General features: G+C 37.0%; 2 protein-coding genes and 1 long non-coding RNA gene across 3 annotated transcripts in view; 2 read left to right on the forward strand and 1 right to left on the reverse strand.

Moving 5' to 3' along the window:
* Positions 1 to 3,144, reverse strand: part of kif11 (kinesin family member 11) — a 7,515-nt gene extending 4,371 nt beyond the window's left edge. Inside the window, exons 1-10 of the mRNA XM_082142819.1 lie at positions 3,008 to 3,144; positions 2,663 to 2,794; positions 1,969 to 2,101; positions 1,772 to 1,869; positions 1,479 to 1,557; positions 915 to 1,100; positions 703 to 827; positions 505 to 595; positions 174 to 416; positions 2 to 84 (exon numbers count right to left, since the gene is read on the reverse strand). Of these exons, the coding sequence (XP_081998945.1) occupies positions 2 to 84; positions 174 to 416; positions 505 to 595; positions 703 to 827; positions 915 to 1,100; positions 1,479 to 1,557; positions 1,772 to 1,869; positions 1,969 to 2,101; positions 2,663 to 2,736 (1,112 nt within the window). The 5' untranslated portion in view covers positions 2,737 to 2,794; positions 3,008 to 3,144. The remainder of the gene's footprint in view (position 1; positions 85 to 173; positions 417 to 504; positions 596 to 702; positions 828 to 914; positions 1,101 to 1,478; positions 1,558 to 1,771; positions 1,870 to 1,968; positions 2,102 to 2,662; positions 2,795 to 3,007) is intronic.
* LOC309479903 overlaps positions 1 to 13,724 on the forward strand; it is a 270,271-nt gene that overhangs the window by 23,462 nt on the left and 233,085 nt on the right. The window lies entirely within an intron of this gene.
* dicer1 (dicer 1, ribonuclease type III) overlaps positions 4,648 to 13,724 on the forward strand; it is a 34,118-nt gene continuing 25,041 nt past the window's right edge. Inside the window, 8 exon segments of the mRNA XM_082142628.1 lie at positions 4,648 to 4,803; positions 9,489 to 9,537; positions 10,690 to 10,793; positions 10,965 to 11,153; positions 11,632 to 11,785; positions 11,908 to 12,035; positions 12,180 to 12,314; positions 13,497 to 13,657. Of these exon segments, the coding sequence (XP_081998754.1) occupies positions 11,040 to 11,153; positions 11,632 to 11,785; positions 11,908 to 12,035; positions 12,180 to 12,314; positions 13,497 to 13,657 (692 nt within the window). The 5' untranslated portion in view covers positions 4,648 to 4,803; positions 9,489 to 9,537; positions 10,690 to 10,793; positions 10,965 to 11,039.

Here is a 13,724-nt window from a genome sequence, read left to right on the forward strand (position 1 = left end):
TCTCTTGGTGAGTTTCTGGTTGACCTCTGGCTTATTCATGATACTCTTGGCCCTGTTAGCATAGTCCAGAGTGCTCAGAGTTTCCTAAAATAACAAAGCAACATACAAGTCAACATTCTTGATAATACAGTAAAACAAAGAAACAGTACAAAGCCAACTAGCACAAGTCATACCTCCAGATTGATGGAGGCAGGAGACACAGTGGCGATAATGGAGGTTTTGGTGCGTCCACCCAGCGAGTCCTGCAGTATGCGGGTGAGTTTTGACTCCCTGTAGGGCACATGAGGCCCTCTCTCCACCAGAGCCTTGATTACACGACCCAGAGTCAGCAGAGACTGGTTTATGTTGCCGGCTTCACGCGCACGTTTATCAACAGCACCAGATCGCCCGATGTTCTCACTACCCGCAAGATCCACCTGAACAGTGACAGACGAGTCGTAGGTTTAAAAATACTTTAACACCGGTGAACTCCCACTATTGAGCCAGAGAAGAAAGTAGACTCACCAAGTTCAGTTTTCCGATCTTAACCAGCTCCTCTCCGTCCAGTGTGATCTCTTTCATGTGAATAGTCACGGAGAACACGGAGTGCGATCGACTGGTGGAATAAAAGTCGAAGAGGGGCATTATAAACGATGAACAACTTAGCAATGGCGTGCAATTTTTTTTGTCTCTTAAATTGAGATGCAAGGATCCAGTTATTACCTAGAGTAAGCATTCATGAGGGTGGAGGCTGTCTTCCTCTTGGCCGCTCCTCTCTCCAGGATCAGATACACCTCATTCTTATTGTGCACAGTGATCTCCTCTAGACCTTTAATGGTCACACCCCTCTGACAGAAACACAGAATGTCAGATTTGAGTGAATATTTTCATATGATATGGATATTATAGGGAGGTAAAATACATTAGAAGCATACTTTATTTCTGGGATCATCAAACAGTTGTAGTCTCTCTGTGACATCAGGAGCAGGGCTGAGCAGGTCAAACAGTTCTTCATTATAGATTTCCAGCAGAGATACCTTCACTGAGAATTCTGTGCCGTTAGTGGACAGTTTCTCAAAGATCTGATGAAGAGTTCTGGGAATAATTCCAGCCAGAGGGTCCTGTGAGAGAGAAGGTGAAAGTAAAGGAAGAGAAAAAAAACAAAAACAAAAAAACACTGAGTCCCTGAGAAGATCATATCAAGGAAATATTGGTACTGATACTGTGGCCCAACAGCAAAATCTCAATAAGAAAGCATTATTATTTAGTTAGTGCAAAGAGCATAATAGATATCATCTACATCTAAGTCATAAAGGCACAGTAGCAAAAATAAGAGTCAGAACAAGGCTAAAAAGAGTTCATTTAAACTAAAGTAAAATAGTTGCTGCCTGGTGCAAGAAACCTTTATTAACATTAGTGGCCTTTAGGAAAGAAATTAAACACTAATAATTGAACGTATTATTCTAAACAGCCATTGGAGATACACTTTATACTGTTACCTCTTCCCAAGTAAACTCATCATTGGGCGATCTGTCACCCTCCATTGTGAAGGTTTTCCCTGTTCCAGTTTGTCCATATCTTTTAGAAAACAGAAATTAAACAAATAAATACAAAATATTGTGTTTTTTAATGCCATGCCAGCTTCTTTGACTTTTTTTTTAATGGCAAAATTCATAATTGAGGTATTAATTTAAAAACATTTGATGAAAAACCCTTTATATAAATTTAGAAACATAACAGGTAAAGCCATCAGTAAAGCTGAATGATATTATATTTAAAGAGAGATACTCACGCAAATATAGTACAATTGTAGCCCATAATAACTTCATCTAATATGGGGCAGACCACACTTTTATAAACGTCAATTTGTTTGGCAGAAGGACCAAAAACCTAAACCAGACCAGATATTTAATGAGCATTACTGCACAGGAAAAGAATTGGACATTAGTAAGACTCAGGATGTGGGTGGAAAACAAGCCAAAAACTAACCATGTCAAAAGTGTATGTTTTTCTTGCGGCTTTGTCCGTGGCGCCTCCAGTTCGGACCGTCAACTCTTTTTTGTTCTGGTCACAATCAACAACGGTATGAGAGGCAGATTTACGCTCCACTGTGTTGAAGGGCCTGTGAATTGCACATCAGACATGAGAATGATATAGACTGAGATGTTAATTTTCATCTCATAAACACACAATTATATTTAGATATAAAAATTCATAAACATTAATCAGACAAAGAACAAAACCAAATTTAAAAAAAGTAAATAAATATCCTATATTACGCTTTTCAGCAATTATGAAACAAGAAAAACATAACACAAATGATCAAACCATTCTTTTGGCCAACAAACATTGTAATTAATAAATTGTATAAATTGATTTAAAACGTGTCAGTTTTACATTTGTAGAGAATTGTCTCAGAGAGAAGAAGAATAAAAATAAATATCACTGATTACCTAACGGTTATCACTATTAGCAGATTATTTAAATAATATTATTAAATAATAAACAAAGAGGGTTTTGTACCAGAAGTGTAAAAACCAACATGCAAAACCACTGCCAGAGGAAAACGCTTGAGTGTGGGATGCTTAAAATAGCATATAAGTTATTAAACATATACACACACACACACACACACACACACACACACACACACACACACACACACAAAAACATGTACATTCACCTGCATCGTACAACCACTTGTATATTTCTTCCTTTCTCATCTTTTTTGGCTGCTGGTATCTGTGATGATGCCATGTTAAAGGAGCGTCTTCTGGGCTCCAGGTCAGAAAATGCCCTTTAAATGTAAGTTAACCTTTAAACAAAAGCAGGAGTCAATTAGCAAAAATAAGTCACATTAAAAGGTCGCTTACATATATGCGCCACTTAAAAATACACGAATATATATACACAACACAAACATCCGATCCATTATGTTGACATTGTCTAGCCTAAATTACGCCAAACTTAAACAAAATAAATGACAAAAACAACAAGCTAATGAGAAAAAAATCGAAAATGCCCGTACCGTTTAACTGATATACTTTAAAAGCAGATAAAGTAAGATGATAAAGCCGTTTAAATCCCTCCAATACCGCAGGTTATTTGAAAACCCTCTATTTGCTGTCCGCTCTGACTACGAGTCTCATGCTCTGCCAGTTAGCTGACTTTGAAAATTGCGCATCTGCAGCTTTAAGCCAATCAGAGAAAAGGGTTTTCTGACCATCCTTCTGATTGGTCTAAACTCTAAAGGAAGAGAGTTGGAGCGGATGCATCTCGGGAAAGTGCAGCGTTTTCGAATAGTACTGGATGATGAGCAGTATACACCGTATACGTTAAATAAGACTAATCAGATAAACGCTAAAGTCATTTTCACTGATACAGTTTACGGCATTTTAAATTAGACTTATTTTAGTATTATGTCTATTACGATTGCTTCTTTATGTGTTGTTTTATGACAGTGCAGAAGACAGGAACTATGGTGTCTTTCTTCTTATGTCAGTTTTGTACGTTTTTTTTTATTTTTTATATGATCTAAAATCTTTTCCCTCTTAAGTGCAGCTCTCTCTGATATACATTACAACAAAACAGGAACTGTGATCCAGATTCAAATATACGTCACAAACGTTTCTCTTTCTGAAACGACGGTAGTTCCTAAAATGACCAGTAGATGGTAGTAAGATACCATTATAACTTTGCTCTCAGATGCTCTGGGTAGGCCTACCAGTTTGGTAGCGTTTTAAATTGGACTACAGAGGAAACATATATTTAGATGTAATATATTTATGTAGCACTTTTCTAGCTGCTGTCTTACATGGCCCATCGTTGCTCTGTCATTTCTATTCATCAAATATATGAACATTTTATTATTTACAATTTATTTTTAGTTACATTAGGAATAATTGATTCCTTTTTTTATGCCGTTAACTTCTGATCTCACATCGCATTTGTACTCCCGTTTGTACTATGATTTTACCCTATTTGATATATTTTACACAGCTATGGAAATACAAATGTAAGTGTTTGTTTTTGGCCAATTTTATGAACCAGGTTTTTTTCTTTTCTTTTTGTTACATGAAGGTCACATAAAACTGTCTTGGAAACTTTTTACCATATTTTTGTTGTTGTTGTTGTTGTTGCTACTTTTACGAATTTTTTTATGTTACACCCGACCTTTCAAGAAGGAAATACTTATAAACAATTTAAGTGATTATGTAAAAAAAAAAAAAAAAAAAAAGATTCATTATTACCTCTATGATTATTACATAAACGTTTCAAAAAACACCCCACGGTTGTGACGTCATCATCATCGTAATGTGTGAAGAAAACAAACAAGAATTGAGGTAAATATAATTTGTGGACCAAATGTGGAGGAAAATTAAACTATTATTTTATTAGTTTACTAATTAATGTTAGCAGAATACTTTTTTTTTTATTAAACACAACACAAATATTGAGTTGCACAACACATGACGCTGTGGTGGAATTGTTTATGACATTAATAGACTAGTCTAGTGTAAGTATGAAATGTGTGCTTCTGTTTCTCAAAAGTTCCACAGCCCATAGTTAAAGCAACACACGTTTAGTTTCTGTCAGAGAGAAAGGCGGAGACTTTTATTTTAAAGAATCATCATTGCTATGGAATAGTTGTGTTCATAGTAGCTGTGCTCACACTTCCCGCTTTCCTCGTAGTGGCAGACTTCACTCGCGTGCAGAAGCCTGACAACAGCAGCAGCAGCAGGAGGGAATGGGGAGAGAGGGGCGCCGCACCGTTTAACAAGACATTCTTCAACACAACACGACCAATAAAACAATTCACCATCGGTGAGCACGCGCCTCAATATACAAACACATCGCGGCCTGATCGCTTGTGTTTTTCCTCTCGTGTTCCTGAAATAATCAATAAAAACAACCGAAGCTAACACGAGCTCGCGTGCTAACCACTAACGTACCACCATTAAAAACAGAACTGTCCGGCTTACATCAGTTAAAAACGGTTTATGCTTTCAGTCCCTGGCTGTTTAAACGCAATACATGGTTTATTATAAGACGTTTTAAGTGAGGTAAATCAATGCATGTTGTGTTTTCTTCTTGCATGACGGTGCCTTTTTAGCTACACGCGTCTGTTAGCCGTCTGATTCACATGGCAGACGTATTTATTATTAGGACAGATTCGGTGATGTACTTCACATGTGATCAAATAAGAGTATAGTGCAAGAATCACGTTTGTGGTTGGCAAACTGACAGATTCACGATTTGTGTGTGTGTGTGTGTGTGTGTGTGGGAGGGTGGGGGTGTTTGGGTGTGTTGCTGGCTTCAAGGCCAAGGTCGCAATGAGGCCTAACTGATATGCATAAATAATCTGATTTAGTTGTTTAGATGCATTTGTGATTATGATGTGTATAGTGCGGTAATTATGTTGCTGGAAGGCTTTGGTTTTCATCTGCTTGACATCTGTTTGTGTTAGAAATGTGGGCAAAGCTGCTTGTGTGCCATCAAGGATGATTAAAAGCGTTTTGTCTTTTCATTTTAGAATAAAGTAAATGTGATGTTGCATTAAGATTATTTATTTAAAAAATAAAATCTTAATAGGATCTGTCAGGTTGTTTGTGGTACCTTGGTAATACCATGCTATTCAGACATGCTCTTTGGTAATACCACAAGTATCTTATTAGCAGCACAATGTGTTTATGATGTCTCTTACAAAAAAAAAAAAAAGTGCTGTGGTAGAATACCATGATGTCTGCTATATCCTAACAACTTGTGTGGCAATACTGGTACAGTCATGGTATCGGATGGCACTATTGTACTTTGATTTAAACCATATGAATATAATCTACATGATGAAGGTTCGTTTTAAAATGCTTTACTCAACAAGTTGATGTTGATTTTGTTATGCACTCTGATGACTTTTGGTGGTTTGATATTAATGCTTCAGAGGTAAAATAATTATATTTTTTATTGATTGATTGCAAAGCCAGTTATTGCTTTAATAATGCTATGTCATTTACTAAAGCTTCTGTTGCTATAATTTTTGTATTGGAAAATGTACATACAACTAACACGATTTGTCATAAATTTGGCATCTTATTAATAAAATAAGCAACTTACTAAAGCGTACTATTCTGGTGGTGATTGAAGAGATTCCCCCCTTCTATGTAAAGCGCTTTGAGTGCCGAGAAAAAGCGCTATATAAATGTAATGAATTATTATTATTATAAATAATCTGGACAGATCCATCAGGTCTATATTAAAGGCTGATGCAAGTTGATATGTGCTTATTTCATGAATTGTTACATCTGGAAACTGGTTTTAATAACTGATTTTAGTCTGACTTTCAGGGTTACAATGAGCTCTAGAAATGCAGACACCACAGAAGAATAACACTGTAAAGTTGTGTACTTGACTAAGTTTATAGATTTGCTGCTGCATCTCTTTAGAAAATTTCACGTGCGCTGCAAATGCCATATGCTGCTGAATCAACTAGTTGCATTCTTCAAAATAAAGTGACAGTAATGTAAGCAGAATGAATTATTGATGAGAATTTATGAGTGCATGAGACGGGGTTATGGAAACTTGCCCTTTATTTTCAGGGTCAGATCAGGTGACCCGCTGGATGGGTTGGCCTGAGGGGCCCTTTCATGTGACAAGTGTGAGTTTTGGAGGCCTGAAATCAGGTGTTGGGCACGTTTATGTTGGAACTCCTGCATGTGGAATTACTTTGAAGCCAGTTTTTGTCTTGTTTGTATATGAATATCTTCTTATTGGGAATGTAAATGATTAGAGTCGTAATGGAACTCATAGTTCTCCTAAATGCATGAATCAATAATTTTTTTTGCAGTCTATGTTTGAACCAATTTAAGGACGGCTGGTTTCTCTACTGTTTTTGTTCCACAATGCAAGTTCTCCATTCTTGGGCACGCGTTTCTGCTGTAGTGGGCACTTTTTTGAGAGATTTTAGCTGTTTAATCTAGGATTGAAGCTTACTTGTAAACAATCAGTCCTCACAGATTCATAGCTGCCGCTATATCCAGAGTCATTCACATGGTAATGTAGGTCATGCTCAGCGCTTTGTTCTGAAACTCGACTGGGACTGCGGTATGCAGCCAGTCTGGCCAGCCGTTTCGCCTACAGTGTGGCTAGAGGTTAACAGGAAGTCTAGACATCCATGCTGGTTTGTTCAAGTGGATGTAGTTCTGCTCAGTTAAAATAAGAGCACCTCACTTCATCTGTTTTGCAGTAAATCAACCTAATCAAATAGTCAATTATCCTATCTTGATTATAGATCGAATTAAGAATACTGGCTTTACAAAAATGAACCATTGTATTAAGGTGTTGTTACTATAATACAACAGTTCTAACTTCTACTTCTAACTTGTTATTGGCCACCATAGGCATGTGCCGGTATCACATTTTCATGCTGCGATTAATTGAGTGAGCTTTTATCACGGTATACGGTATTATCACGATATTTTAATTGCACATGAGAAACAGATGGATTGGGGGTGGTGTAAAAAATAAATAAAACTTGCATCACAAGGTGTAATTGTGATTGTCAAAACATTTGGTAACTAAACAGAATTTTATTAAGTTTAGTGACAACATGTTACAATGATTACATGGTACAATGACTGGTAGGCTACTGTTTCTATTGCTTAACACAAATTTAACGATTTCAATTCAATACTTGGGATTTGATTTAAATCTTGATTCAATATTGACTAATTTTGGATAAATATTAGGAAGGCTACAGTAGATAGCCCACATGTTATTTTTTTCTCATGAAAAAAAAATATATCTCACAAAATGCTATGTAACCATATAGAGCCCTATCAGCTGGTATTATTAAAGGTTACAAATAACTAATTAAATCAAATATAATGTGGTTTTCATTATAATAACAATTATGTAATGGCACAAGTAAAAATATAATAAATATGTAAAAAAGTGCAGTGCACATATTCAGCAAAATACTCCTCTTTATCTATATGTTTTAGTCATCTAACATGCTGCTGGTCATTAAATGGTTTAAATGTAACGTTCTGTGACACAATTGTTCTCCTGTTTCATATCAAAAGTAACCTGCTCTGTCTTGTTTGACGGTCTTCGTGTCCTCTTTGCTCCGCGATTTTTCTCTGCGTGAGAAAACGGATGTGTGGCGTGAGCGTGTGAGGAGTCTCTCGCTGAATGCGTCGAGTTGGCAGCTCTGCTTTTAGAAGCGGGATGGATCCGGATAGATCGGCGGCGGCCGTAGACTGTATGCGGAGGCGTTCCTCCTTCCACCATTAAGTGCGCAACGGCCGCATGCTTATACACGTGGCGATTGTTTACATCAGAGTGCGCACGTGTTTCGCGCAGCATATATGCAGTGTTTGTTTAAGCGGTTGATGGAAAATAAGCTATAATGCGCGTTCTAAAAATCTAAATTCGGATTATAATTTTTCGCGGTATTTTGAAGTGCCCGCGATAACAATATCGTGCATATTCATTACCGCGATTTATCGCATTACCGAATACCGGCACATGCCTGACATAAGAAAGACACTAGGGCTGCAACTATCAAGCATTTTGATATTCGAATAATCTGACAATGGTTTGACGTTAATCCAGTTATTATTATATAGGCTATATGCAACTATTTTATACATGCATCATCTCTTTGTCGTTAACCAAGGGGTCCTTGGCCTAAAAAAGGTTGAATTGGTTGTCTGTATCATAAATTGTATTTATTATGTGCAAAAAACCTAATATAAAGCTGTAGAATATGAAATACTTTAAAAATATTGTGTACACTTTCACCCCTGTTGCAACTTTGCCTATTCATGCACAAGCGATAATGTCATTTTTTTTTTGTAACTGTTTTATATTTCATATTATTTTATTTTATTAGTTGTTGCAACTCAAAAAGACAAGAGATTCTTGAATACTGTTTAAAGGAAATCTCATTGTTAAAAAAAAAAAAATGGTTTTATGATACTATAATTACTGTAGTAACAATTTTTTGTGATGGTCTTGATCTGACTAATTAAGATAAAGTACCAGTAACAAGTTGTCCCGAGCCTTGATTTTCAACACTGGAAATCTGCTTGTGCATAGTCGAATCGGGCAGCCGTGACCTGGCCAGCTGTTTTGCGGCCAAGCGTTTAACATCGAATGTTTCGTTCACCGAAACAGATGTGTGTCAGCGTTTTCAAAATCTGAAAGTAAATAACCTATGTGGTTGCATTAGAGATTCATGAACCCGAACATGAAGTCTTAGAGCAGATTTTTAACCAAGAGCAAATGTGTTCACTCACTGAAAATGAAGCCTTGTGTTACTTGAGCTGAAATGACTTGTGGTGATTTGTTGCAGCTGTGTCGAACAGCGGTTGTCAGGAGGAAAGTGTGCGCTCGATCCTGAGTGGCAAAAATGTGTTGACAAGCCAGTTGTCATCCAAATTCAGCTGTCCTCTCCTTGCCAGAGATATGTCCATTATCACAAGCTATATTTTCTCTCTTCTTTTTCACAGTATTGAAAGAATATTATCTCAGGGCCCCTCCCCCATCTGCAGCATTAAGGTACTGTGATCATGTCTATCTGCTGAAATAGTCACATCATGTTTTTAAATGCCCACTGCTAATGGGTGAAAGCAATGGATAATATATGGATGATTTAGTCAACTATTTAGTTCAAATAAGAAACATTTGTCATTATTGATGTTTCATTTATTATTTAGTAACATTGGGTCTCATTCACTAGTAATTGCGTGGATTATTTCGTATTTGTACGCACAGGAGAACTTCTTACGAAAGATCTCCACCTAATTCACAACACATTCGTACACACGAATTTGTTCTTAACATCGTTCTGTTTTTTGTGAATTTGGAGTATTCTAAATGAGCGGCCGCGTGCACGAGGTTAGTCATTTGCATAAAACACGCCCAAACATCTCCATATAAAGGCTTTCCTTACAGCCTTTCGTCACGCTCGCCACTGTTTGCAGACGCGCTCTCGCCTGAACCTCGAGCAGTGCCAAGTGTGCCATTCTCACCAGTTCTCACAATAAACACCTATTATACAGACCTCTCATTAGCCAGCTGCAGAAACCTCTCAGCTGAAGCTATAACGCAGCTTTTCTTACTCTCAATGTATATGATGGAAGGTATTTAAGATGAAATTAGTATATATAATAATTTTTATGTAAGCAATAAGGTACGAGAGGCTGTGCTGTTATCGTGAATAAGTCACGGCTGAAGGGCGTTGTTAGGCACGAATTTATTATAAAAGTTCTGATGACTGCAGTAGAATAGTTAGGCAATTAATCAAACAAATTTTGAATTAATGTCTGTTTAGGCTTGAAATAACAAAATTGTTGGTCGCTTTACATGCAAAACAAATAGAAAATTTTGGCCAGACTAAAATAGAAAGTGAAACCAAATTTATGCCAGTGACCAAAAGTAAATTTTACCAACAGCTTTGTCAATAAATAAGGCAATAAATGTCATGCTTTTAAATATTATTGATTTAATTTAGACTTAATATTGTGTGTAAAATAGTTTTTTGGTTTGTTTCACATCACTACATAGTAGTAAGGTGCTTGGTTGATTCCATAAGTAAAGAAATTGAAAAATACGGTATAATCTCAGACCTGTTTGCTCCATATGTAAAACACATTTGTTCTTGCTTTAGAGTTGTGCAGGTTCTAAGTGTGTGTCTGTTTTTCCAAGCAGAGTAACTCGAGGGGAACAAGAATGAGCTGATTTTAAGAGCTCTGATAATGATGCCCAGAATAAGTGCGGCCTGGTCACACAGCAGAGTGGGGAACGTACACGCTGTGAGTAAACACACTCATCTATAATCAGTAACCCAGATGAATCCACCCTAACCAGCACTGAATAACATGTCGCTCAAAATACCACGAACGTAACAGCAATGTGGCATAGTTGAATTCAGCACTATTGTTGGTGACCTACTGATCTGATCTTAACATGTCTGTCTCTTCCAGTGAGCATTAGAAGGCCACGATGCAATGAGATAAACACTGGATGACTGGAGGTCCCCTGCTTAACAGTCTATAAGCATGGCTGGCCTACAGCTGGTGACCCCTGCCTCCTCACCCATGGGGCCCTTCTTCGGTCTCCCGTGGCAACAGGAAGCTATCCATGACAACATATACACACCAAGAAAATATCAGGCAAGCCTTTTGAAAAGGTTCTTAGGTTGGGAGATTACTGTATTGTCCTTTACGTTTTTGTTTAGACTTAAAGGGTTTGTTCACCCAAAAATGAAGGAATATATTTTATTCTTGTGATGGCAAAGCAGCTCTGATTGCTGACATGGCATTAAATAAAAAAAGATGATGATGATGATGATGATGGCAAAGCTGAATTTTAGCAGCCATTACATCAGTCTTAAGTGTCACATGGTCCTTCAGAAATCATTGATACAGTAACCGTGATACAGTTTTTTCAGGATTGTTTTTATGAATAAAAAGTTCAAAAGAATAGCATTTCTTATGAAACAACGTTATAAAGTGTATATATTATAAGCAATATTGTTTTGTCACTTTTGATCAATTTAATGCATCCTTGCTGAATTGAAGAAAAAGTTTAATGTTATTGTACATGGTACATTACATTTTGCTGAATAATTTCACCCAATTGCATTTTCAGGTTGAACTTCTTGAAGCAGCTCTTGAACACAATACTATAGTCTGCTTAAATACTGGCTCAGGGAAGACCTTTATCGCAGTGCTCCTAATCAAAGAACTCTCCCACCAAATCCGTGGAGAGGATGAAAAGAGAACAGTTTTCCTTGTGAATGCAGGTGAGTTATTGTCTAGTCTGTCATGTCACAAATGCGTTGTCATGTACCCCATTAAAGCATGATCAAAACTTTCCTTGTTGATTAATCTAAATTCTGTGGTGTTCGTTTTTCCCGAATTAAAGCATCATCTGTGGTTCAGCAAGCATCTACTGTAAGAACCCACTCGGATCTCCAGGTAGCCGACTACATGTCAGAGGAAATGACATCATGGCCTGAGGAGATGTGGAACAGAAAGATTATGGGGAATCAGGTGTGATTTAAACATGTTCGTTTTAATGTGCCCATGAATTAATTCATATAATTGTTGAACATCTTGATGAGGTGTCATTGTTCAACCTGTGATATTTTCCTATCCTCCTCATCCCTCTCTTTTCCATAATGTCTGTTCTTTCAGGTGCTGGTGATGACGTGCCACATATTCCTGCATGTGTTAAAGAATGGAGTCTTGCCACTATCAAAAATCAACCTGCTGGTTTTTGACGAATGCCACCTTGCAATCACGGACCATCCTTATCAGGAAATAATGAAGGTGAAATTGCAGTCTGTTACGACATTGAACGGAGGCTTTGAAATCACATCTGTCTGTGTAAAGAGAGGGATGATAGAGGTCTCATCTAACTGTCACTCCATATAATGCTAAAAAGATGTCGATCCATTGGTATATTAATGGGCATGTATTTAGTCCTGAAGGTTGAACAAAGGCACTCTGAGAAGATATTTTATTGCCAGTTGGCCATATGACAAAACATCTTAAGTTCAGAGTTAAAGTCGACATGAAATGGAAGTTGTGATCGTCTTCTCCTTCCTATTGTGACACATCCAAGTGAAAAAGCTTCTCGAATGAGAATGGAATTTAAGGCGGGACTTGATTTTGTCCATCTGGAATGAATTGAATCGTTGTGGTTTGCTATTGCTGTGATCTCATGTGAGTGACAGGTTGTCACTCATGCCAGTAAACATGTCATAAGAGAAGAGAGGCAGGGGAAGTTAATTTAATTAAAGATTACGAGGGCACATTAATTAAAAAACAAAGGGATAAATCATTTATAATAAATGGCAATATTTAATAAAAAACAATAATTGTCCATTTTTATTTCATTGTGAAATTCTTTCATTTACTTGCCCTCACCATCGTTCCAAACCTGTATATTTTGAGAAGTGTCTCCATTTGGTAGATGTCAGTGGGCTCAAACATTGTTTGGTTTCCAGTGTTCTTCAAAATATCTTTGTGTTCTGCAGAAGAAAGGAAGTTATACAAGTTTCGCACGACATAAGGATGAGTAAATTATGACAGATTTAATTTTTCAGTGAATTATCCTTTTGACTTCAAAGATTGGCTGAATGTGTTTTTTAATTTTACCTAATGTGAGAGATTTTCTGGGGAGAGAGCCATATTTTAGTCACAACACTTAATTTACAAAATGCAAACCATCAACTTTTAAGTTGACTTCAGATTATTGCTATAGAATACATCAGCTATGATTAGAGTTGTGCTGATACAATAATTGTATTGAGATATAGTGTTTTCCTGACATTTGCTGGGGATATAAATTAGTTTACATAATTATGTTTTCATGATTGATCACAGTTGTCAACTGAATACTTTTGCCTAACTGTAATCCAGGATAAACAGATAGATACCATATTGTAAGTTGGTGATATCCATCCCTCATTATAATGCTTTATTAAATGGTGTAAATCTCCTTTGCAGATTTGTGAGGGTTGCCCAGGCTGTCCTCGCATTTTGGGTCTGACTGCTTCCATTTTAAATGGCAAATGTGACCCTTGTGATCTGGAGGAGAAGATTCAGAACCTGGAGAAGATTTTGCAGAGCAATGCAGAAACTGCCACCGATCTTGTGGTGCTGGATAGGTAGTGTTTCCTTGTAAACATTTCGGTCATATGATGCCATTTTAAAAGTTCCTCATTTTGATTATTG

This window comes from Leuciscus leuciscus, assembly GCF_965113295.1.
Source record: "Leuciscus leuciscus genome assembly, chromosome: 17".
Taxonomy (NCBI): domain Eukaryota; kingdom Metazoa; phylum Chordata; class Actinopteri; order Cypriniformes; family Leuciscidae; genus Leuciscus; species Leuciscus leuciscus.